Here is a 27,918-nt window from a genome sequence, read left to right on the forward strand (position 1 = left end):
AAATTTCTACATTTGTTGTTTTCAGTCAAGATGGGGTGCAGAGTGTATATTAATGAGAAAAAATGAACTTTTTTGAATTTACCAAATGGCTGCAATGAAACAAAGAGTGAAAAATTTAGAGGGGTCTGAATACTTCCCGTACCCACTATATGTGCAGAGCAGGTGGTCTATCAGTGTACAGGGGAGTGATGGCAGTACACTTTCTGTGCAGTGAGCTGTAACTGATCTTTCCTCTGAGCACCATCCCAATGATTGGAAGTGAACGGCTTCAGGGAGAATAAAGCTCTATTTTCTCTGTGTAGCCACTGCTCCAGTAAGCTGGCTACACAAGATTTAAATGCTATTTACCTGCAGTTTAGCCCTATATCACCAGATGAATAGCTAATATGTAGGTAAGAGTGACGATCATTTTACTACAGTAAGTGCACATGTGTACTTACAGTCAACGTAATACAAGACACAGTTTAACATTCACCATATATGGCTTATATCAACATACCAGACAGTACACAATCGGCATAAGGTTATAATAATGTTAAAACACGTCATTTAAGGTGCCTTTTAAAGGTAGCATCCCACATAGCAGGTTATAAAATACATTCACCATCATAGCAAAAATCCTCCAATGTGATTTCACTATTAGCTTTAAACAGACTGACCACATGTCATAAAGAAGAAATTCTCTTAATTCGATTTGAAAATGGATAGCTACTAGCAATGCAGCTGTTAAGCCTTCCTAGCCATTTTTGCGCAACTTCTTTTCCAACCAACGATTTGCAATAAATCCTTGGTGCATAACGGTTTAATAAACATCAGAAATGAAAGCAGACAACCATTTAAAACCCATTTGTACTAATGCATTTACATAACGTAACACAACAAGTACACCCACAATATAATCTATATGGAGTGTGGCCCTCATCCGGACAATCCCCAGTACCTACAATGTTCCTGCCCAGCTGCACTCTGTGAAACACAGACAACCATACAGGACCATCAGCTCATGTGAGGACAAGATATCATACTAAGTAGCTAATACCCTGTTATTTAGGCAAACTTTCTATATCACCCAAATATTTGGGTACAACGCATATTTAAGTGGTACACTTTCTTGCCAAGAGGAGCTGCTCCTTTAAAACGGGACAGAGAAATACATTTTACTGCAGTAGACCTGTTCACTTGCAGTATAATGGCTAAAACACTGATAAAATGTAACACATATATAACAGTAAATAAAAGTAAATGAAATAAATACGGCATTTATACCACTTCAGATAACGTGATCTAGATTGTCTTTAGCTATATACATAAAGTGAATAATAAGATCTACATTTCCCTTTGAAAGATATGTTTTTCAATCCTATGTTTTTCTTTCGCTTTAGTTTTTTTTTGTTTAATAGATAAAAGGCGTGAATCTAGTTTAAAGGAGTAGGTGGATGTGAAGGACGCTTAGTCTGAACTATTTTTTGTTTTGGTCCCCTCATTTCATCTTCCTCTTCCTCGTTTTCACTCTCACACACGTGAACCACTACGCTAGGAGTCGATTCTGTTCCTGCATGTAGTTCATACTTCTCTCCTGAAAATTAAAGAAAACAAAAAACACAAGTATAATTTAAAACAGTGATAAGTAATGATTCATAAACTGTATCACTAACATTTCAAGAAAACCCAATACCCAGACATACAGCCATGGCTGAAAGTGTTAGAAGTTAGAACCCTTGAAATGGTTCCAGAAAATTATTGCAATTACACGTTTTGTTATACACATGTTTATTTCTTTTGTGTGCATTGGAAGAACACAAAAAAACCCCCCGAAAATGCACAGGACAAAATCATTGACAGGGTGCAAGGCATCATGAAATCTGTAGACTAACAATGGATTTTGGTTCACAATGTAGTGCTCAGTGTCAGAAAGTTGGATTTGCATCCCAGGTCATGGGCCTTCCAGCAGGACAATGACCCAAAACATACTTCAAGAAGCATCCAAAAATGGATGGAAACAAAGTTCTGGAGAGCTCTGAAGTGGACAGCAATGAGTCGAGAACAAAATCCCACTGAACACCTGTGGAGAGATGTTAAAATTGCTGTTGGGAAAGACACCTTTCACATATGAGAGACCTGGAGCAGTTTGCAAAAGAAAAGTGTTCCAAGATTCCATTTGAGAGGTGTAAGAAGCTTGTTGATGGTTATAGGAAGCGAGTGATTGCAGTTATTTATTCCAAAGGGTGTGCAACTAAATATTAAGCTGAGGGTGCCAACAATTCTGTCCACTTCATTTGGGGGGAGGTTTGTGTGAAATTATGTCCAATTTGCTTTTTTTCTGTTTTGTTCCAATACACACAAAGGAAATAAACAAGTTCATAACACAACATGTGTACTTGCAATAATTTTCTGGAACAATTTCAGGGGTGCCAATACTTTCAGCCATGACTGTATTTTGTCATTAAAGTACAAACTGCAGTTTACTCAATGTCCCCGTGTCCAAGGATGGGTCACCAGTTCTCTCAGTGTCTGATACTGGCTGAAGTGCTGACGTCAGGGCGACCACCAATCAGTGAGCTCAGCAGCTCTGCCTATGGAACATCCTGCTCAGAGCCGTTGAGATTAGTATTGGCTGCAGTGCTGAAATCATGTCAACAACCAGTCACTGAGCTCACCTGATGAGTAGTTACTGCAAAACTGTGTCAGAATGAGTAAAACTTTCATAGAGAATTACACAGCCACTCTCTGACCATCTAGGCTAATTGATAAGTCATCAGTGACCATCCTGCTGCTGAGATCTCACACTGCTTAGTATAAGCTGCAGCTGACCGGTTGGGTGGGATGAGGGTAAATACATTTGGACTCAAGTGAATCATTCAATATTTAGACTCCTAATATGCTCATCTTAATATCATGATGAGATATCACTAATCAGATCTAAGATCAATTGCATGAATTTTGTGTGTCATGAATTCTGGTGACAGATCCGCTTTAAGTAACACCATAAGTTCACTGAAAACACACTACGGGTCGGGCAATAAGCAATTCAGATATATCCAAAAATCCATCTAGTGTTTAAGACATTTTGTTCTTATTACAAGGCAATGCTGAGCCTATGGCTTACATACTTTATTTGTATAATACCTGTCAGTCAAAAGGATAAGCGCGAGGAGAAGTTAGTGCAGATCTTCTTCAGTCTGGTCAGCTGAGATACATGGTTCCCAGATGGCGTTTTAGGTTAAAACATATACAGTTGCAATTACGCAGAGAGACCCTCATTCAAGCTGGCCATGGTTTTTGCAACATGAATCAGATGACAAGATTTTTTTTAACTTTATTAAGAAACTAGCTGATGAGCCCGGCGTTGCCTGGGTATAGACCCCCTGTGCAGTATGAGACCCCGTGTATTGTGAGCACCCTTCCCCTTGCAGTGTGAGACCCCCTGTATATTGTGACCACCCCTTCCCTTGCAGTGTAAGAACCCTCCTGTGTATTTTGAGACCCCCTGTGTATTGTGAGCCCCCCTTGCAGTGTGAGCAGCCCTCCGGTTGCAGTATGAAACCCCCTGTGTACTGTGAGAACCCTTTCCCTTGCAGTGTGAGACCCACCCCGAGTATTGTGAGCACCCTTCCCTTGCAGTGAGACCCCTTCTGTATATTGAGACCCCCCCGTTTATAGTGATCCCCCTTGTACAGTGTGAGCCCAGCTTGCACTGGCCATGATAGGGCTGTGACAGGCTGAGGGCAGCGGAGTCACATGGGGACACGGGGGAGTGCACTTGGTGAGAGGGGGAGGATGTGGAGAAGTGGTCTGTGCTCCCCTCCTGTCCGCGGCTGCTGCCTCCTCCCTCACAGCTCCCGCCGCCCCCTCCACGGCCCCCCGTGCAGTGATTACCTGCGCCTGGCTCCCGCACTGTCCTCCTCCACCGCACAAGCACCAAATCCTCCATTCCTCTGTCATCTGTCACTCAAAATCCCCTCGGTCAGTCCCAGCTCCTTCCAACCCACCGCCGCTCTCCAATGGCTATGGAGTGGGTGGGGCTTTGTGGAGTGGGCGTGGCTTGATACATAGACACACACACTCAGCTTTATATATAGATGTACTATTTTATTCTCTCAAATACACATTCATTTGTGCCATTTCTGCCTGTGATGAATGATTTACCTGGACCAAGCTTTGAAACGGCGCAGAGTAAATCATAGTTGATCACTGGTGTTGGGTCCTCACTTTGCTTCCATCCTACAGGTGGAGATGCTGGTGGGGAAATCAGAAACTGTTTCATTGGCTGAGGAGGTAATAGAAAGGATTTTTCCCCTTCTTCGTTAGATACTTGGGCCTAGGGAAAGAACAGAGAAGGAATTATTAGCATTACAGGGCATGCAAGAATCCACGTTTGCATTTGAAGACCATTACAAAGTTCCAATAAAAAATGTACATATAGAAAAAAGCGCCATTGAGGCGTTGAAGCTGTGAATGGCTACCAATAAAGTTCTTAAACTAAATCAAATGACTTACAAGTACTTGCTTTCTGTGAACATTAACCCTACTCACAGTTCAATAGCCTTCAAACAGACAGCAACTATTCACCGTTTTATTATTTGGCTTATTCACGCATGAAAAAAACAACATTTCTACAAATGGAAAATGATCCTAAACACACAACAAAATCCACAATAGATTACCTCAAACGGTGCAAGCTGAAGGTTTTACACTGGCCCTCACAGTCCCCTGATCTGTACATCATTGAAAATCTGTGGCTAGACCCCAAAATAGCAGTGTATGCAAGACGACCCAGGAATCTCACAGAACTGGAAGAATTTTCCAAGGAAGACTGGATGAAAATCCCTCAAACAAGAATTGAAAGACTCTTGGCTGACTGCAAAAAGCGTTTACAAGCTGTTATACTTTCAAAAGGGGGTGCTACTAAGTACTAACAATACAGGGGGCATAAACTTTGCATAGACCCATTTTCCTTTTTGTAATTTTTAAAATCTAAAAGATGAAAATATACTTTTTTTTGTTTAGAACTCAAAGGAAATGAGTCATCTTTAACTTTAGCCATTTTAGATATCATTTCATCTTCAGCTTGCTTAACTGTTCACAATATCAGTAATTTTGACCAGGGGTGCCCAAATTTTTACATGCCACTGTACAAGCCCAAAGCATAGATAATATACTCACCTTGTTTTTGCATGGGTTAGGGGACATTTACAGTATTGTTTCTCCACATTTCATATAAGACCGAAATCCCCTACTGCACTTTGTATAGCCAAGGAGTATAAAGGTCCTGCCCACAGCCCCCACTAGAAGGTGCACACTGCATTGTAAATCTGTACCGGAGTTGGAATTGTGAGAATCATGTGGGAATAGTGGATGAGGGCAGGTATATCTCGCCCAGATTCCTTTCCTATGTGGCCTAGTCTGGTCAGTATCGCACCTGCTTACTAATGGATAATGGGAGGTGGATATAAAAGGATGCCAGGTGGTTGTGTGAGTGTCTCAGCCTGGGAACACAGAGAGCCTGTCTGTGTGAGAGACACACGTGAGTGGAAGCAGTGCCCACTGCAACTGTGGTTTGGCTGGACGGGAGAAGCCCGCCAGTTGGTAGTTAGGTTGTCCATTGTTTAGTTAGTGCCGGACAGGCAAGGATTTGTTTTATGTTTTATTTCCTTTTGCATTGCTTTCACCGTTAATAAACCTGACCCAGGGTCAGTTACACCCGAATCCCAGCTCTGCGCCTGAGTTTCATGCTGAATGCACGTGACCTTTGACCCCAGCAAAGGCGATCCCGGAGTGTTTTATCACATTGTGGTGGAGAACGCGGGCATCACGTTGCAAGCATGAGCATGGAGGACATGGTGAAAGCGCTGGTACAGTCCACCGCCGTCCAGCAAGAAGCTAATCGGGTGATGATGGCCCAGCTGAAGGAGTTGGTGGACATGACAGCTACCGATCGTTCGCTTCTCCAGCAGGTGGCGCAGCGCCTGGCAAGCCTACAGGAGGTTAACCTGGAAGTCGAGTCGAGAGTGATTCACGTGAGTCGGTACTGGCAGAAGATGACGACCGAAGATGACGTCGAGGCATACCTGACCACGTTTGAACGGACGGCGGTGCGAGAAAAATGGCCGAAGGCACGATGGGCCGGCCTGATTGCCCCGTTTCTTTCCGATGAGGCCCAAAAGGCGTATTATGACTTGGAACCTGAAGCTGCGCAGGACTTTGACAAATTGAAATCCAAGATCTTGGCCCGGCTGGGAGTGACGACCGCTGTCCGTGCACAGAGAGTGCATCAATGGACTTATCAGCCGGATAAACCACCGCGGTCACAGATGTTCGACCTGATCCACATGACGAAGAAGTGGCTACAACCCGAGGTGCTGACAGCGCCAGAGATAATCCAGAGAGTCGTCATGGACAAGTACCTGAGAGCTCTACCGCCAGCCCTGAGGAAGTGGGTAAGCCATGGAAATCCTACGACGGCAGATCAACTGGTGGATCTGGTTGAACGTTACTCCGTGGCGGAAGGACTCCGAGACGACGCTACCCCACCTCGTTCTTCATCATCTCCACGTTGAACCGGTAAGACTGTTCCAGGGAGTAGGGGAGATGGAAAAATCCCTAAGACAGTGGGGGAGGAAAACGGGACTGCCCGCACTGCGAGGCCGAGAGTAACGAACTATGGTCTAAGCAAGGGGCCCGTTAGGTGTTTCCGCTGCCAAGAGATGGGACATATTGCTGCGAACTGTCCGGTCACTACTGAACCCATGCAGTGCGACGTCACAGACTCTAAAAACCGCATGTCTATGGTTGCACGGGTAGTGAGTGTGAATGCCGGTCAAAAGGATGTGGAAAAACACTTGTGTGATTTAACTGTTGATGGCAAAAATGTGGTGGCATTGTTAGACTCGGGAAGTGTGGTGACTCTGGTGAAGGCCAGTCTGGTGTCAGCCCCGACTGGACCATCAGACAAATTTTCTGTAATGTGTGTGCATGGAGACACCTGTTCGTACCTCACCACGGTCATATGCATTACAACTTCCTATGGGTCTGTGCAACATAAAGTGGGACTCGTCCCGGCGTTATTGCATGATGTTATCCTGGGCCGGGATTTTCCCCACTTCTGGCAATTGTGGGAGAATCAGTTGATGCCCTCGGGTAATAGTGTACATGATTCTTCTCCCAGGGCGCGTGTGGGTCCCGAACCCCTGGAAGAGGTCTCCCCGGAAGACTCGGGGGAAGAGTCTGCTGGAAATGACCTACAGTTCCCATTTTCAGTCATGGCGGGGGATACGGAGGAGACCGGGGAAGAGGAGGAGGCCGACAGCCGTCCACCTCCCCGTTTGCCGGATTTAGAAGTTCAGAAAGATGACTTCCAAAGCGAGCAAATAAAGGATCCTACCCTTTCTCAGGCTAGGACAAATGTAAAAGAGATAAATGGGGTACCCGTAGAACCTGGCTCTAGGCTGGCATATCCCTACATGGTTCTGGAGAATGATTTACTCTATCAGATAGAGAAAAAGGGGGAAGATACGGTGCAACTATTAGTCGTGCCAAAACCCTACCGGCGGCAGGTGCTGGACCTGGCCCACGGACATGTGATGGGAGGTCACCTGGGAGTCCAGAAAACCACCGAAAGGATATTACACTGTTTTGTTTGGCCAGGCATGCATCACGATATTCGTGTATATTGTGAGTCTTGTCCTGACTGCCAAGCCTCTGCACCTAAGCCCCGGTTCTGTAGCCCTTTGGTACCCCTACCTATTATTGAAGTCCCGTTTGAGAGGATTGGGATGGATTTAGTTGGGCCCCTTCCACGGTCTGCACGTGGACACCAACATATCCTGGTCATCTTGGATTATGCCACTCGTTACCCAGAGGCCATCCCTTTGCGTAACACGGCCACCAAGACGATTGCCAAGGAACTGGTGCATGTGTTTAGTCGGGTCGGTATACCGAAACAGATACTCACCGACCAGGGGACCCCCTTTATGTCCAGGGTAATGAAGGAGCTCTGCCGGTTGTTACAAATCCAACCGTTACGCACATCCGTGTATCACCCTCAAACAGACGGGTTGGTCGAACGGTTCAATAAAACTCTGAAGCAGATGCTGAGAAAGGTGATAGACAAGGATGGGAAGAACTGGGACTATTTACTTCCGTATTTGCTTTTTGCCATCAGGGAAGTACCCCAGTCTTCCACGGGATTCTCGCCTTTCGAGTTATTGTACGCCCGACGTCCTCGCGGACTATTAGACATTGCAAAAGAAACCTGGGAGGGTCAGGTCACTCCGTTTAAAACAGTGATAGATCACGTCACACAAATGCAGGAGCGTATTGCGGCTGTTATGCCTATCGTCAAAGAACACATGATACAGGCCCAAGGAGCCCAAAAAAGAATCTATGATAGGGGCGCCAAGATCCGTACGTTTGCACCCGGAGATAGGGTGTTGATCCTGGTCCCCACGGTGGACAGTAAGTTCCTGGCAAAGTGGCAGGGCCCCTTTGAGATCAAGGAAAGAGTTGGTGAAGTAAATTACAAAGTATACCAGGCAGGTAAACGGAAACCTGAACAGATTTATCATGTAAATCTGATAAAGCCCTGGAAGGATCGGTCTGCCTTGTCAGCGGAGCTGGCCCGTCCCGTCTGCTCACATACCGTACCGGAGGTACGGGTTGCAGAGACTCTCTCGGAGCGGCAAAAGACTGAGGTCAGGCAGTTTTTACTTCACAACCAAAAGTTTTTCTCAGAAAAACCCGGGCAGACTACGCTAATGAAACATGACATCGTAACGGAACCTGGTGTCACAGTTCACGTAAAGCCCTACCGAATCCCGGAAGCGCGCCGTGAAGCTGTTTCCCGAGAAGTGAAGGCAATGTTAGAGTTAGGAGTCATTGAGGAATCGCACAGTGCTTGGTCCAGCCCGATTGTGCCAATTCCTAAACCGGACGGCACCATCCGGTTCTGCAATGACTTCAGGAAACTGAATGCGGTCTCAAAATTTGATGCCTACCCTATGCCCCGGGTCGACGAGTTAATAGATCGGTTAGGAAAAGCCCGGTATATTACAACCCTAGACCTAACAAAGGGGTATTGGCAGATCCCTCTGGCGGAGGCTGCCAGAGAAAAGACGGCATTTGCTACCCCAGAAGGTCTATTTCAGTATGTGTATATGCCGTTTGGACTGCACGGAGCACCGGCGACCTTCCAGAGACTGATGGATCGAGTCCTGAGGCCACATAGGCAGTACGCTTCGTCCTATTTGGACGACATTGTCATTTACAGCTTGGACTGGGAGACTCATCTCCAGAAAGTACAAGCTGTGATTGACGACCTGTGGGAGGCAGGTCTAACCGCGAACCCCAAGAAATGTCACGTCGGGCTAGAAGAAGCCCGGTATTTGGGGTATGTAATTGGGAGTGGTGTTGTTAAACCCCAGGTTGATAAGATTCAGGCGGTTCAGGACTGGCCACAACCTGTCAACAAGAAGCAGGTGCAAGCCTTCCTGGGGATCGCCGGCTATTATCGCCGGTTCATACCCAATTTTGCAGCCATCGCTACCCCCCTGACGGATCTTACAAAAGGGAAAGACTCCGTCATGATTAAATGGAGTTTAGCGGCTGAAGAAGCCTTCCATGGCCTAAAACGGGCACTTTGCTCTCAGCCCGTACTGGTGACTCCGGACTTCCGCAGTGAGTTTGTGGTACAAACGGATGCCTCTGATACCGGTATCGGGGCCGTACTCTCACAAGTGAGGGACGGAGTGGAACACCCAGTCCTCTATCTCAGCAGGAAGCTGAATAAACACGAGCAAAGGTATGCAGTCGTGGAAAAAGAGTGCCTAGCCATTAAGTGGGCTCTAGAGGCCCTCAAATATTACCTGGTGGGCCGAAAGTTCAGGCTGATCACTGACCATGCCCCTCTCAAGTGGATGCACTTGAACAAGGAACGGAATAGCCGGGTGACCCGGTGGTTCCTTGCCCTGCAGGCCTACACTTTTACGGTGGAGCACCGCCCAGGGGTACAGATGGGGAATGCAGATGCCCTGTCCCGAGTGCACTGTTTGGCGGGTGTCATTGCTCGACCGGAGTGGTCTGAGCAGAGGGGGGGGATATGTGAGAATCATGTGGGAATAGTGGATGAGGGCAGGTATATCTCGCCCAGATTCCTTTCCATGTGGCCTAGTCTGGTCAGTATCGCACCTGCTTACTAATGGATAATGGGAGGTGGATATAAAAGGATGCCAGGTGGTTGTGTGAGTGTCTCAGCCTGGGAACACAGAGAGCCTGTCTGTGTGAGAGACACACGTGAGTGGAAGCAGTGCCCACTGCAACTGTGGTTTGGCTGGACGGGAGAAGCCCGCCAGTTGGTAGTTAGGTTGTCCATTGTTTAGTTAGTGCCGGACAGGCAAGGATTTGTTTTATTTCCTTTTGCATTGCTTTCACCGTTAATAAACCTGACCCAGGGTCAGTTACACCCGAATCCCAGCTCTGCGCCTGAGTTTCATGCTGAATGCACGTGACCTTTGACCCCAGCAAAGGCGATCCCGGAGTGTTTTATCACAGAATCCATAAGTTTGGAATTGCTCTGTAGCTGCAGCTAGCAGGGTGTGTGGATGCTTATGCGTGTAATGCCAGAGGAAGGTTCTGAGTGATAGGTATTAAATCTTCTCCTAGAGCAGCCTAGTGTGATGAAGTTGTACAGGTCAAGATTGCAATACAAATTAGTTCACTTTTTTTCATGCATATCTTGTTATACGGACTTATCCATCCTTATTAGTGATGAGCGAGTATACTTCGTTGCACGGGTTTTCCCGAGCATGCACGTGTGATCTCCGAGTATTTTGGCGTGCTCAGAGATGTAGTTTTCCTCGTCTCAGCTGCATGATTTGCAGCTGCTAGACAGGCTAAATACATGTCGGGATTGCCTGTTTGTTAGGAAATCCCCACATGTATTCAAGCTGTCCAGCAGCCGCAAATCATGCAGCTGCGGTGACAGAAACTAAATCTACGAGCACGCCAAATACTCAGAGATCACCCGAGCATGCACGGGAAATCTCGAGTAGCGAGTATACTCGCTCATCACTAATCCTTATCTTTCTATACATTTCTTACAATATACATTTAATGCATTATTGCAACATATTAGTAAAAACTCTGGACAGGCTGTAATTCACATTACAACCATCAGGTCAACACATATAAACACATTACAAGACCCACAAAACAAACAACTATGGACAAGGTATAGCAAAATATTTTTTTTTTTCAAGGCTAGTCAGCCCTAAAATACAATATGTCAAGCCAAGAGGAAATGTAAGAAAGGACAAATCTGTGTACACTGGAACCCAGACATTCCTTAATATGATGGAAAAACATTCATTTATGGGCTATACTGTACCTGTGCAAAATACAACTTCAACTTCTTTCCATTAAAGTCTGACTCATGCAATTCAATTCTCGCTCTAGCTGCGGCTTCTGGGTTACTAAAATTAATTCTCACTCGCCTGAAACTTTTGAACAACTGGAAGGAAACCTGGTTATCGTATATTGTGAAGAGTGCTTTGAATCTTTCCTGCAAGAAGGTAGAAAAAAAATATTAAAAGGGATTGTCCACTATTCGAGTAATCCCTTTGAATCCCTATGTTTCCCCCCAGTAAAATAATAAAACCTATACTTTGCAGGTTCTGTTCCAGCGGTGTTGGCACTGGCTCTCCCGGGGATCAAGTGACATTATTATGTCACGCAATCCCTGAGGCCCTTTAGCACTGGCTTTACTCTCCTTGTCTTCAGACAAATCAAGACATTCGGATTAAGTCAGAGAGGGGAGAGTGAAGCTAGTGTTGATTGGTCACAAGGATCACGTGACATAACAATATCATGAGATCATCGGGAGAGACACTACTGGAACGGCACTGACACTGGAGGGGAGTATAAGTATTATGTTACTGGGAGAAACATAGGGATTCAGAAAAGGTTATCAGGAGTAGAGGACAACCCCTTCACCATTTTTAATAAAAGAAAAACAGAAACATATTTGTCAACTATTCTGGGTGATGTGGACAATGCCATGAAAATGGCTAACTCATTGATAAGTGACATTGCTACGTGTATGAAAGATCAACTCCTGGGTTTGATGCTTACAGGAGTATTCTAATAATAACCCCTAGATCCGCGGAGATCGATGGCAGCAGATCTAGCAGTTACCAATTGTCCAACGGATACTTGTTACCGCAATACATATTCGGCGGTTATAAAATTTCTCAGGATCCATTGTTCTCTTCCATGATAAATAAATATTTTTAATGTACTTTACATACCCTAATTATACTTGTGGAACACACTTAGTAGTAATCATTCATGACCTTAAAGGGAATCTGTCACCCATTTTTAGTGATCATGTAAAGATATCATTCAATTCTGTGTTACATAAGGATTCCATTAGGACTTTTGATTCCCCCTGACCCGCACCTTTGATGCATAAATACCTTTTTTATCTTGGTTGGGGGAAGTATCGAAATCGCCACGGTCCGGTCCGATGAGCGGGGCTTATTCACCTTTTCCCCTCCTCGGCTTGCTGAACATAATCTTCATCTGTGTATACCACAGATGCCGTAGGTTTTCCGTGCTTGCGCATTGAAAAGGCCTCCGGCGCTTGCACAGTATGCTTTGCCCAACTGTGGGCAAAGCATATAATCTGTACTGCGCATACTCCGGTATTTTTCAGCGTGGTCTATGCCCGGAAGTGTGTCCTGCATGTGAAGACTTCCGGGGCATAGACCATGCTGAAAAATACCAGCGCATGCGCAGTACCGATTATATGCTTTGCCCACAGTTGGGCAAAGCATACTGCGCAAGCGCCGGAGGCCTTTTCAATGCGCAAGAGTGGAAAACCTACGGCATCTGTGGTATTCACAGATGAAGATTATGTCCAGCAAGCCAAGGGGGGAGGGGGAGAAGGTGAATAAGCCCCGCCAATCGGACCGCGGCAATTTCCATACATCCCCAACCAAGATAAAAAAGGTATTTATGCATCAAAGGTGCGGGTCATGGGGAATCAAAAGTCCTAATGGAATCCTTATGTGACACAGAATTGAATGATATCTTTACATGATATCACTAAAAATGGGTGGCAGATTCCCTTTAAGTATATATGTGCATGGCTGTTAAGGCAGATGATGGCTGAATATCACAGCCATCATCTGCAGGCAAGGATGCGGCCTCAGTCCTTGGGCCTACAACAAAGTCAGAGAGCTGGCATATGATGTAACTGTATGGAAAGGTGCAAAGGATTAACGTTGTTTTACTGTACATACAACCAGGTTATATGCTAATTAAATTTCTTGTTTGAAGTAAGTTCAGTAATAGTGTTTCTCACTGATACCGGTCATATTCTGCAAGTATTTGTTCCCAGCCAAGTATACAAATTTCCATCAATTGCACATGATTGTTCTTGCCGTCGATACACAACAAAAGAACTTACTATATAGTTCTACTGACTGACGTAACATTTGACAAATGTATGTGTAATATAGACATGACCCTCTTCTGATGTCTACGAGCAAACAGTATGTGTGGACTACGGTTGTTCACTTACATTGGAGGTACAATGTAGATACCGGTCAAACGTGCCCTAATCTCCTTACTGAAAATAGGAATCATTCCCTAAATTTCTTTTGAAATGTAAAGAAGAATGACCCCATCGCTATACCTACCTTCTGATCCTCTACCTCAAAGACTGACTCGTGTACACTACACGCAAACAGAGATGTTGGAAGGTCACTAAAATCCATTAATTCTTCCAGGTCATCATCATTTTCACCAAAGATCATTTCTTCTTCTTCCTCTTCTTCTTCTTGGTCACTGCTGTATATATCCGAGCTTTCATTCCAGGACTTCATGGTGTCTCTCAGCATTGTAAAATTTGTTATTCCGGGAGAGGCTTAAAAATTCTTGTCAAGAAAACCTATAGAAAACGTGCAGTTAATAAAGAATGCAAGCCTCCAACACGGCGCTATAAATGTATATAATAGTTACGACATGTCCTAGTAAATAATACAGATATAAGTGAATTCATGAGTTTGCACCAACACAGCGGGATCCAGACTGCAGTAAATAGGGGAACTATACAATCACGATGAATGGTCCATGAAAATGACGAATCCTGTACCGCACCCATACAACGCCCATAGAGTAGCATCATAAGGTGACTAGAATATCCAATTTATCCCGAAGAAACACAGACATATGCTTAAAGTGGGGCATCAAACCTTATTCCGTAATGCAGAAATAGTGTCTGGCCAGTTTCCAAGGTAACGGAAATGCATAGCGCAACGCTCGGATTGGGAGACAAATCAACAGATCGACTGCTTTCTATACAATAGCGGTATTAGATCATTCCTCACCTGCATCTGAACCTATAGGCACTATGGGACGAGAGGAACAGGGCTTCATCTGGATATCCCAATACTAATTAGCCCACGTTTATCAGAGATCAGCTAAAATAAAGCTTTTTACTATCTGGAGACACTTATGAATATTTCATTCTCAGGGTGCAGTAATCTTACATGAAGGTTTTATACTTCGTTACTGGTAAATAATGTCGGCGGTTTTCGACAAAATTATCTAGAAACCACAATTTCCATACCACAGCCATCTTGTGGTCACGAGAGGAAGCGCACATGATCGTCAATTCTGGGAAACGTTCCTGGTCCGCTGGTCTAAATCATCAATGAGACACTTTATTAACAGCGTCGCTTCATGATTTAAAGAGGAGCTGTCACCAAGTCACAAGTGGACAGCTTTGGCTCTTATTTTCTTCCTGCTGCTTCCTTGTGTGGTAAATTCTTACCACAAATATCAATACAAAATAAAATAAAAAAAAGCACACATAACTTACTGTCAGACAATTCATGCCGTCCAGACCCGGTATATTATTCTCTGAAACACTGGTGTGTCCGGGACAAGTAAACTTTGCAGATCGGCCGGCTAATCCCAGTGCTGCTGCAGGTGAATTACATCTCTCTCCCTGAGAGACCTATGAATCCCCAACAGCACCACTGGAAACTGGCAAAGGGGGGGGGGGGGTCTTCAAAGTATACTTGAAAGAATATTTTCTCTGACACACTGGAATATTTCACAGAAAAAAAAAACGTGGTTGCAATCATGTAGCCAGGCAGTGATCCAAGATGCCCGTGGTTTGGGAGGCATGAATTGCCTTACAGGTTGTCATGCCCGAACGTAGCGCACGTGGTTTGTGGACCCACTGTGCCACAGAGCCGGACCTGCCAAGGAAGGGGTGTAGCTAAGTGGTTATCTGATGTTCGCTGGAGCTCCTGATGGTGGAGACAGACTGAGCTGCAGGTATCCACCAGGTACCATTCCTAAGCAGGCGCTGGTACTGCAGCTTCCGATCCCAGGGATCGGATTCTCTGACATGAGGATACCAAGGTCACTCACTGGCATGAAACAGAGACTGAAGGACAACTTGGATATTGAAGATAACTACGCGTGTGAACAAGAACCTATCAGGAAACAGTTTTGGAGCTGGCCGCACTAGAACCATGGACAATGGACTCAGGATTGGCCGCACTAGGACAAGGAGATAGGGTTTAGGTACCACAGACGTAGTTTCAGGATTAGGATACCGCTGAAGCAGTGCCAGGAACAAAGACAAACTATACTATACCAAAGGGAACAGAAAGGATACGGGAAACAGACTAAGAATGGGGGACCTGGCAACATACAGTTGCACACACCAACACCACTAAGAACAACTATAGAGGTTGCTCAGGCACCTCCCAATTGTGGAGGGTGACTTTTATACAAGAGGCCTCCAAGCTATTGACTGGGAGACATATTGCTGGTGAATACTTAAACTAAATGCTGGGTTTGCAGCATGCACTGAGGAAGGAAGAGGATCATTAAGATGCTGCTGTGGCCAGGGTGGTGAGTACAACAGCATCCCTGCATGAAGGGAGGAGGGGAACCACCCCCTGCTTTGACTTACAGCTCTGACTTTAACGAGCCAGAGAAATGCAGAAAGGTGGAAACCAAGCAGGTGGGAAGATGCACTTAGATGTTTAGCTGTACCAAGGGTGCACTGAGTGCCTGTGCTTTGTGTCAAGTCATTCTCTGCTGATAGACTACCTTTCAGCTTGCATAAAAATCATCTCACTCGATGAACGAGCAAAGCTGTGATCGGCAGATTGTTGACACTCCGAGATTATCGAGTGTTCCAAGAAATGCTAGTTCACTATAATTTTTCAGTGTAAATGAAGCTTAATGTTATCACTTTCAAATAAATAAAAGATTCCCCTAGACATCATCCATAAGGGAAGAGTTGGGAGGCATCCATAAGGGAAGAATTGGGAGACCTCCATAAGGGAAGAGTTGGGGAGACCTCCATAAGGGAAGAGTTGGGGAGACCTCCATAAGGGAAGAGTTGGGGAGACCTCCATAAGGGAAGAGTTGGGAGGCCTCCATAAGGGAAGAGTTGGGAGGCCTCCATAAGGGAAGAGCTGGGAGGCCTCCATAAGGGAAGAGTTGGGAGGCTTCCATAAGGGAATAGTTGTGAGACCTCCATAAGGGAATAGTTGGGAGGCCTCCATAAGGGAATAGTTGGGAGACCTTCATAAGGGATGAGTTGTGAGGCCTCCATAAGGGAAGAGTTGTGAGGCCTCCATAAGGGAAGAGTTGAGAGACCTCCATAAGGGAAGAGTTGAGAGACCTCCATAAGGGAAGAGTTGAGAGACCTCCATAAGGGAAGAGTTGAGAGACCTCCATAAGGGAAGAGTTGGGAGGCCTCCATAAGGGAAGAGTTGGGAGGCCTCCATAAGGGAAGAGTTGGGAGGCCTCCATAAGGGAAGAGTTGGGAGGCCTCCATAAGGGAAGAGTTGGGAGGCCTCCATAAGGGAAGAGTTGGGAGGCCTCCATAAGGGAAGAGTTGGGAGCCTTCCATAAGGGAAGAGTTACAAACTTTCCTTGAAGACTATCAGAATGAGCTCAATAAAAAAAGTCAGCGACTTTTATCTTGAATTTATATATGTGTGCTAGTATATTATATGTACTTGTGTATTATATTCAAGTTTACGCAGCACAGGGTATTGTATATAAGTACACAATGTATTACATACAAGTACATGGAGTATTACTTTATATAGATAAGTACCGTATATGGTTTTTTATATACAACTACACAGTGTTTTATATACCTGTACACGATGTATTATAAACAAGGACACAATGCATTGAATGCAAGCACAGTGTATTACAGGTACACGGTGTAAAATATGCAAGTACATAGCATATAACTGACAAATACAAGGTATACAACATACAAGTATTTGTTTTACAGACAAGTACACGGTGTATTACTGATAAATACGGGATGTATTACATGCAAGTACACAGTGCACTAAAGACAAATACACAATGTATCAGGCTATGTGCACACGCAGTTTTCGGTGGAGCGGATTTTTCCGCGCGGAAAAATAGAAGAGATGTGAAACCGCAGCGGATTCCGCATAAACAATTGACATGCTGCGGATTGTAACCCGCGGAAAAATCTGCAGCATGTGCGCAGCATTTTTGGTTTTACCATTGGAAACAATGGTACTGTACAACGCAGCTAAATCTGCTGCAGACCGGCAGGGCCAGAAACACTGCGGATCCGCAGCAGAATCCGCACCGTGTGCACATGGCCTTGCTGACAAGTACACGGATCCATAATTATCCAGCACATCTTGATTTAAAAAAAAAACTTTTTCTTTATTCAATTCCTCTTAAAAACATTCTTAGAGATCTGTCTTGATCTCTAAGAATGTTTTAAGAGGAATTGAATAACGAAAAAAATTTTTTTAACTCAAGAAGGTATGCTGGATAATTATGGATTCATTTTGCATGCGGGCTTGAACGCCATTCCTTGCACCTTCGTGGATAACTGAACCTGCTGTGGACAATTCTAGGGTGAGCTGATAAACTTTTCTTTATATTTTATTGACAAGTACACGTAGTATTACTGACAAGGACGCGGTGTATTACTGACAAGGATGAGGTGTATTACTGACAAGGACGCGGTGTATTACTGACAAGGACGCGGTGTGTATTACTGACAAGTTCACGGCCTATTACTGACAAGTCCGCGGTGTATTACTGACAAGGACGCGGTGTATTACTGACAAGAACGAGGTGTATTACTGACAAGAACGAGGTGTATTACTGACAAGCACGCGGTGTATTACTGACAAGCACGCAGTGTATTACTGACAAGGACGAGGTGTATTACTGACAAGGACGCGGTGTATTACTGACAAAGACGAGGTGTATTACTGACAAGGACGCGGTGTATTACTGACAAGGACGGGGTGTATTACTGACAAGTACATGGAGTATTACTTACAAGTATGCGGAGTATTACTGACAAGTACGCGGTGTATTACTGACAAGTACATGGAGTATCACTGACAAGTACACGTAGTATTACTGACAAGTACACGGTGTATTACTGACAAGTACATGGGGTATTAATGACAAGTATATGGAGTATTACTGACAAGTATGCGGTGTATTACTGACAAGTATATGGAGTATTACTGACAAGTACACAGAGTATTACTGACAAGTATATGGAGTATTACTGACAAGTACACGGAGTATTACTGACAATTATGCGGTGTATTACTGACAACTACAAGTAGTATTACTGACAAGTACGCGGAGTATTACTGACAAGTACATGGAATATTAATGACAAGTATAAGTATATGGAGTATTACTGACAAGTACGCGGAGTATTACTGACAAATACGTGGTGTATTACTGACAAGTACATGGAGTATTACTGACAAGTATGCGGAGTATAACTGACAAGTAAGCAGTGTATTACTGACAAGTATATGGAGTATTACTGACAAGTATGCGGAGTATAACTGACAAGTACGCGGTGTATTACTGACAAGTATATGGAGTATTACTGACAAGTATATGGAGTATTACTGACAAGTACACGGTGTATTACTGACAAGCACATGGAGTATTAATGACAAGTATATGGAGTATTACTGACAAGTACGCGGTGTATTACTGACAAGTATATGGAGTATTACTGACAAGTACGCGGTGCATTACTGACAAGTACATGGAGTATTACTGACAAGTATATGGAGTATTACTGACAAGTACACAGTGTATTACTGACAACTACATGTAGTATTACTGACAAGTATATGGAGTATTACTGACAAGTACGCGGAGTATTACTGACAAGTACGCGGTGTATTACTGACAAGTACGTGGAGTATTACTGACAAGTATGCGGTGTATTACTGACAAGTACGCGGTGTATTACTGACAAGTACATGGAGTATTACTGACAAGTACGCGGAGTATTACTGACAAGTACGCGGAGTATTAGTGACAAGTTCACGGCCTATTACTGACAAGTACGTGGTGTATTACTGACAAGTTCACGGCCTATTACTGACAAGTTCACGGCCTATTACTGACAAGTTCACGGCCTATTACTGACAAGTACACGGCAAGTACGCGGCCTATTACTGACAAGTACGGGGCCTATTACTGACAAGTATGTGGTGTATTACTGACAAGTTCACGGCCTATTACTGACAAGTATGTGGTGTATTACTGACAAGCTCACGGCCTATTACTGACAAGTAAGCGGCGTATTACTGACAAGTACACGGAGTATTACTGAAAAGTACACGGAGTATTACTGAAAAGTACGCGGTGTATTACTGACAAGTACGCGGTGTATTACTGCCAAGTTCACGGCCTATTACTGACAAGTACACGGCCTATTACTGACAAGTATGCAGCCTATTACTGACAAGTACACGGTGTATTACTGACAAGTATGTGGTGCATTACGGACAAGTACACGGCGTATTACTGACAAGTTCACGGCCTATTACTGACAAGTACACGGCCTATTACTGACAAGTTCACGGCCTATTACTGACAAGTTCACGGCCTATTACTGACAAGTACACGGAGTATTACTGAAAAGTACACGGAGTATTACTGAAAAGTACGCGGTGTATTACTGACAAGTACGCGGTGTATTACTGCCAAGTTCACGGCCTATTACTGACAAGTACACGGCCTATTACTGACAAGTATGCAGCCTATTACTGACAAGTACACGGTGTATTACTGACAAGTATGTGGTGCATTACGGACAAGTACACGGCGTATTACTGACAAGTTCACGGCCTATTACTGACAAGTACACGGCCTATTACTGACAAGTATGTGGTGTATTACTGACAAGTTCACGGCCTATTACTGACAAGTCCGCGGTGTATTACTGACAAGTACGCGGTGTATTACTGACAAGTACGCGGTGTATTACTGACAAGCTCACGGCCTATTACTGACAAGTTCACGGCCTATTACTGACAAGTTCACGGCCTATTACTGACAAGTAAGCGGTGTATTACTGACAAGTAAGCGGTGTATTACTGACAAGGACGCGGTGTATTACTGACAAGTACACGGTGTATTACTGACAAGTACGCGGTGTATTACTGACAAGTCCGAGGTGTATTAGTGACAAGTACACGGTGTATTACTGACAAGTACATGGCCTATTACTGACAAGTCCGCGGTGTATTACTGACAAGTCCGCGGTGTATTACTGACAAGTATATGGAGTATTACTGACAAGTAAGCGGCCTATTACTGACAAGTATATGGAGTATTACTGACAAGTCCGAGGTGTATTAGTGACAAGTACACGGTGTATTACTGACAAGTCCGCGGTGTATTACTGACAAGTCCGCGGTGTATTACTGACAAGTCCGCGGTGTATTACTGACAAGTATATGGAGTATTACTGACAAGTCCGCGGTGTATTACTGACAAGTATATGGAGTATTACTGACAAGTACGCGGAGTATTACTGACAAGTACGCGGTGTATTACTGACAAGTACGTGGAGTATTACTGACAAGTATGCGGTGTATTACTGACAAGTACGCGGTGTATTACTGACAAGTACATGGAGTATTACTGACAAGTACGCGGAGTATTACTGACAAGTACGCGGAGTATTAGTGACAAGTTCACGGCCTATTACTGACAAGTACGTGGTGTATTACTGACAAGTTCACGGCCTATTACTGACAAGTTCACGGCCTATTACTGACAAGTTCACGGCCTATTACTGACAAGTACACGGCAAGTACGCGGCCTATTACTGACAAGTACGGGGCCTATTACTGACAAGTATGTGGTGTATTACTGACAAGTTCACGGCCTATTACTGACAAGTATGTGGTGTATTACTGACAAGCTCACGGCCTATTACTGACAAGTAAGCGGCGTATTACTGACAAGTAAGTGGCCTATTACTGACAAGTACACGGCCTATTACTGACAAGTTCACGGCCTATTACTGACAAGTTCACGGCCTATTACTGACAAGTACACGGAGTATTACTGAAAAGTACACGGAGTATTACTGAAAAGTACGCGGTGTATTACTGACAAGTACGCGGTGTATTACTGCCAAGTTCACGGCCTATTACTGACAAGTACACGGCCTATTACTGACAAGTATGCAGCCTATTACTGACAAGTACACGGTGTATTACTGACAAGTATGTGGTGCATTACGGACAAGTACACGGCGTATTACTGACAAGTTCACGGCCTATTACTGACAAGTACACGGCCTATTACTGACAAGTATGTGGTGTATTACTGACAAGTTCACGGCCTATTACTGACAAGTCCGCGGTGTATTACTGACAAGTACGCGGTGTATTACTGACAAGCTCACGGCCTATTACTGACAAGTTCACGGCCTATTACTGACAAGTTCACGGCCTATTACTGACAAGTAAGCGGTGTATTACTGACAAGTAAGCGGTGTATTACTGACAAGGACGCGGTGTATTACTGACAAGTACACGGTGTATTACTGACAAGTACGCGGTGTATTACTGACAAGTCCGAGGTGTATTAGTGACAAGTACACGGTGTATTACTGACAAGTACATGGCCTATTACTGACAAGTCCGCGGTGTATTACTGACAAGTCCGCGGTGTATTACTGACAAGTCCGCGGTGTATTACTGACAAGTATATGGAGTATTACTGACAAGTAAGCGGCCTATTACTGACAAGTATATGGAGTATTACTGACAAGTCCGAGGTGTATTAGTGACAAGTACACGGTGTATTACTGACAAGTCCGCGGTGTATTACTGACAAGTCCGCGGTGTATTACTGACAAGTCCGCGGTGTATTACTGACAAGTATATGGAGTATTACTGACAAGTCCGCGGTGTATTACTGACAAGTATATGGAGTATTACTGACAAGTCCGCGGTGTATTACTGACAAGTCCGCGGTGTATTACTGACATGTATATGGAGTATTACTGACAAGTAAGCGGCCTATTACTGACAAGTATATGGAGTATTACTGACAAGTCCGAGTTGTATTAGTGACAAGTACACGTGTATTACTGACAAGTACATGGCCTATTACTGACAAGTCCGCGGTGTATTACTGACAAGTCCGCGGTGTATTACTGACAAGTCCACGGTGTATTACTGACAAGTATATGGAGTATTACTGACAAGTAAGCGGCCTATTACTGACAAGTATATGGAGTATTACTGACAAGTCCGCAGTGTATTACTGACAAGTATATGGAATATTACTGACAAGTAAGCGGCCTATTACTGACAAGTATATGGAGTATTACTGACAAGTCCGAGGTGTATTAGTGACAAGTACACGGTGTATTACTGACAAGTCCGCGGTGTATTACTGACAAGTCCGCGGTGTATTACTGACAAGGATATGGAGTATTACTGACAAGTCCGCGGTGTATTACTGACAAGTCCGCGGTGTATTACTGACAAGTATATGGAGTATTACTGACAAGTACGAGGTGTATTACTGACAAGTCCGCGGTGTATTACTGACAAGTCCGCGGTGTATTACTGACAAGTCCGCGGTGTATTACTGACAAGTATATGGAGTATTACTGACAAGTCCGCGGTGTATTACTGACAAGTCCGCGGTGTATTACTGACAAGTCCGCGGTGTATTACTGACAAGTATATGGAGTATTACTGACAAGTAAGCGGCCTATTACTGACAAGTATATGGAGTATTACTGACAAGTCCGAGGTGTATTAGTGACAAGTACACGGTGTATTACTGACAAGTACGAGGTGTATTACTGACAAGTACGAGGTGTATTACTGACAAGTCCGCGGTGTATTACTGACAAGTATATGGAGTATTACTGACAAGTCCGCGGTGTATTACTGACAAGTCCGCGGTGTATTACTGACAAGTCCGCGGTGTATTACTGACAAGTATATGGAGTATTACTGACAAGTAAGCGGCCTATTACTGACAAGTATATGGAGTATTACTGACAAGTCCGAGGTGTATTAGTGACAAGTACACGGTGTATTACTGACAAGTCCGCGGTGTATTACTGACAAGTCCGCGGTGTATTACTGACAAGTATATGGAGTATTACTGACAAGTCCGCTGTGTATTACTGACAAGTCCGCGGTGTATTACTGACAAGTATATGGAGTATTACTGACAAGTCCGCGGTGTATTACTGACAAGTCCGCGGTGTATTACTGACAAGTATATGGAGTATTACTGACAAGTACACGGTGTATTACTGACAAGTCCGTGGTGTATTACTGACAAGTCCGCGGTGTATTACTGACAAGTATATGGAGTATTACTGACAAGTACACGGTGTATTACTGACAAGTCCGCGGTGTATTACTGACAAGTCCGCGGTGTATTACTGACAAGTATATGGAGTATTACTGACAAGTCCGCGGTGTATTACTGACAAGTTCGCGGTGTATTACTGACAAGTATATGGAGTATTACTGACAAGTCCGCGGTGTATTACTGACAAGTCCGCGGTGTATTACTGACAAGTATATGGAGTATTACTGACAAGTCCGCGGTGTATTACTGACAAGTCCGCGGTGTATTACTGACAAGTCCGCAGTGTATTACTGACAAGTACACGGTGTATTACTGACAAGTATATGGAGTATTACTGACAAGTAAGCGGCCTATTACTGACAAGTATATGGAGTATTACTGACAAGTCCGCGGTGTATTACTGACAAGTCCGCGGTGTATTACTGACAAGTCCGCGGTGTATTACTGACAAGTACACAGTGTATTACTGACAAGTATATGGAGTATTACTGACAAGTTCACGGCCTATTACTGACAAGTACGCGGCCTATTACTGACAAGTACGCGGCCTATTACTGACAAGTATATGGAGTATTACTGACAAGTCCGCGGTGTATTACTGACAAGTCCGCGGCCTATTACTGACAAGTATATGGAGTATTACTGACAAGTCCGCGGTGTATTACTGACAAGTCCGCGGCCTATTACTGACAAGTATATGGAGTATTACTGACAAGTCCGCGGTGTATTACTGACAAGTACGCGGCCTATTCCTGACAAGTATATGGAGTATTACTGACAAGTACGCGGCCTATTACTGACAAGTACACAGTGTATTACTGACAAGTATATGGAGTATTACTGACAAGTTCACGGCCTATTACTGACAAGTACGCGGCCTATTACTGACAAGTACACGGCCTATTACTGACAAGTACACGGCCTATTACTGACAAGTCCACGGCCTATTACTGACAAGTATATGGAGTATTACTGACAAGTCCGCGGTGTATTACTGACAAGTCCGCGGCCTATTACTGACAAGTATATGGAGTATTACTGACAAGTCCGCGGTGTATTACTGACAAGTACGCGGCCTATTACTGACAAGTATATGGAGTATTACTGACAAGTACGCGGCCTATTACTGACAAGTACACGGCCTATTACTGACAAGTACACGGCCTATTACTGACAAGTACACGGCCTATTACTGACAAGTATATGGAGTATTACTGACAAGTACGCGGCCTATTACTGACAAGTACACAGTGTATTACTGACAAGTATATGGAGTATTACTGACAAGTCCGCGGTGTATTACTGACAAGTCCGCGGCCTATTACTGACAAGTATATGGAGTATTACTGACAAGTCCGCGGTGTATTACTGACAAGTACGCGGCCTATTACTGACAAGTATATGGAGTATTACTGACAAGTACGCGGCCTATTACTGACAAGTACACGGCCTATTACTGACAAGTACACGGCCTATTACTGACAAGTATATGGAGTATTACTGACAAGTACACGGCCTATTACTGACAAGTACACGGCCTATTACTGACAAGTATATGGAGTATTACTGACAAGTACGCGGCCTATTACTGACAAGTACACGGCCTATTACTGACAAGTATATGGAGTATTACTGACAAGTACGCGGCCTATTACTGACAAGTACACGGCCTATTACTGACAACTACACGGCCTATTACTGACAAGTACGCGGCCTATTACTGACAAGTACACGGCCTATTACTGACAAGTATATGGAGTATTACTGACAAGTACACGGCCTATTACTGACAAGTACACGGCCTATTACTGACAAGTATATGGAGTATTACTGACAAGTACGCGGCCTATTACTGACAAGTACACGGCCTATTACTGACAAGTACACGGCCTATTACTGACAAGTACGCGGCCTATTACTGACAAGTACACGGCCTATTACTGACAAGTACACAGTGTATTACTGACAAGTACGCGGCCTATTACTGACAAGTACACGGTGTATTACTGACAAGTACGCGGCCTATTACTGACAAGTACGCGGCCTATTACTGACAAGTACACGGTGTATTACTGACAAGTACGCGGCCTATTACTGACAAGTACACGGCCTATTACTGACAAGTACACAGTGTATTACTGACAAGTATATGGTGTATTACTGACAAGTTCACGGCCTATTACTGACAAGTACGCGGCCTATTACTGACAAGTACACGGCCTATTACTGACAAGTACACGGTGTATTACTGACAAGTACACGGTGTATTACTGACAAGTACGCGGCCTATTACTGACAAGTACACGGTCTATTACTGACAAGTACACAGTGTATTACTGACAAGTATATGGTGTATTACTGACAAGTTCACGGCCTATTACTGACAAGTACGCGGCCTATTACTGACAAGTCCGCGGCCTATTACTGACAAGTCTATGGAGTATTACTGACAAGTCCGCGGTGTATTACTGACAAGTCCGCGGCCTATTACTGACAAGTATATGGAGTATTACTGACAAGTATATGGAGTATTACTGACAAGTTCACGGCCTATTACTGACAAGTACGCGGCCTATTACTGACAAGTACACGGCCTATTACTGACAAGTACACGGCCTATTACTGACAAGTACGCGGCCTATTACTGACAAGTACACGGCCTATTACTGACAAGTATATGGAGTATTACTGACAAGTACACGGCCTATTACTGACAAGTACACGGCCTATTACTGACAAGTATATGGAGTATTACTGACAAGTACGCGGCCTATTACTGACAAGTACACGGCCTATTACTGACAAGTACACGGCCTATTACTGACAAGTACGCGGCCTATTACTGACAAGTACACGGCCTATTACTGACAAGTACACAGTGTATTACTGACAAGTACGCGGCCTATTACTGACAAGTACACGGTGTATTACTGACAAGTACGCGGCCTATTACTGACAAGTACACGGCCTATTACTGACAAGTACACGGTGTATTACTGACAAGTACGCGGCCTATTACTGACAAGTACACGGCCTATTACTGACAAGTACACAGTGTATTACTGACAAGTATATGGTGTATTACTGACAAGTTCACGGCCTATTACTGACAAGTACGCGGCCTATTACTGACAAGTACACGGCCTATTACTGACAAGTACACGGTGTATTACTGACAAGTACGCGGCCTATTACTGACAAGTACACAGTGTATTACTGACAAGTACGCGGCCTATTACTGACAAGTACACGGCCTATTACTGACAAGTACACGGTGTATTACTGACAAGTACACGGCCTATTACTGACAAGTACACAGTGTATTACTGACAAGTATATGGTGTATTACTGACAAGTTCACGGCCTATTACTGACAAGTACGCGGCCTATTACTGACAAGTCCGCGGCCTATTACTGACAAGTATATGGAGTATTACTGACAAGTCCGCGGTGTATTACTGACAAGTCCGCGGCCTATTACTGACAAGTATATGGAGTATTACTGACAAGTTCACGGCCTATTACTGACAAGTACGCGGCCTATTACTGACAAGTACACGGCCTATTACTGACAAGTACGCGGCCTATTACTGACAAGTCCGCGGAGTATTATTTACTACTACACCTGTGGCTTTATAAACAGTACATGTGCAGCTGCAGCTCTTACATCTTTATAAAATCGGATTTCTGTGCCGCATTTTCTGAATCACTGATGTTGTGACAGTCTGTAATCCCGTAGACATTTAGGGCTCACGATGAAGGATACTAGGAATAACCAGGGCAGACGGCTACAGACCCCAGGGCTCTATGCGGCAGGAAAGCCTCCCTCCTTACACTGAGCTGTACAGTGTATATGTAACAGTTGGCACATCAGGCCACAGTCTCCACAGCGCCCCAGCTCCGCAGCATATCGTGCGACATCACACATCAGTCACGACAATGACCTTGTCACCCGCCCCGTGCCATACAGTTACCTGATAACCCAACACCTGCAGGCCCGCCCCGCGCACTTCATCCCCCAGCTGCGTCCTCTGGCTGCACACTGACAGCTGTCAAACGGCCGCACGACTGACAGCTCCAGTAACCAATGAAAACCATCAGTGAACTCTCCTTAGCCAATCAGAGACGAAACGCCAATATCTCGGGCCATTCAGTTTCATAACCACTCCTGTCAGGTGCATTGTTATTGGCGCTGTC

At 44.5% G+C, this 27,918-nt stretch overlaps 1 protein-coding gene across 1 annotated transcript; it reads right to left on the reverse strand.

Moving 5' to 3' along the window:
* Positions 1 to 519: 519 nt before the first annotated feature.
* On the reverse strand, positions 520 to 27,837 carry RCAN3 (RCAN family member 3). The gene is made up of 5 exons (XM_073572499.1): positions 27,696 to 27,837; positions 13,695 to 13,945; positions 11,381 to 11,554; positions 4,147 to 4,318; positions 520 to 1,576 (listed from the first exon to the last, which is right to left on the reverse strand). The coding sequence occupies exons 2-5, from the start codon at positions 13,893 to 13,895 to the stop codon at positions 1,416 to 1,418; spliced, it is 708 nt and encodes a 235-aa protein (XP_073428600.1). The 5' UTR covers positions 13,896 to 13,945; positions 27,696 to 27,837; the 3' UTR covers positions 520 to 1,415.
* Positions 27,838 to 27,918: the final 81 nt, after the last annotated feature.

Source organism: Dendrobates tinctorius, unplaced genomic scaffold, assembly GCF_039654945.1.
Source record: "Dendrobates tinctorius isolate UK_male_01 unplaced genomic scaffold, ASM3965494v1 ptg000007l, whole genome shotgun sequence".
In the NCBI taxonomy this organism is placed as follows: Eukaryota; Metazoa; Chordata; class Amphibia; order Anura; family Dendrobatidae; genus Dendrobates; species Dendrobates tinctorius.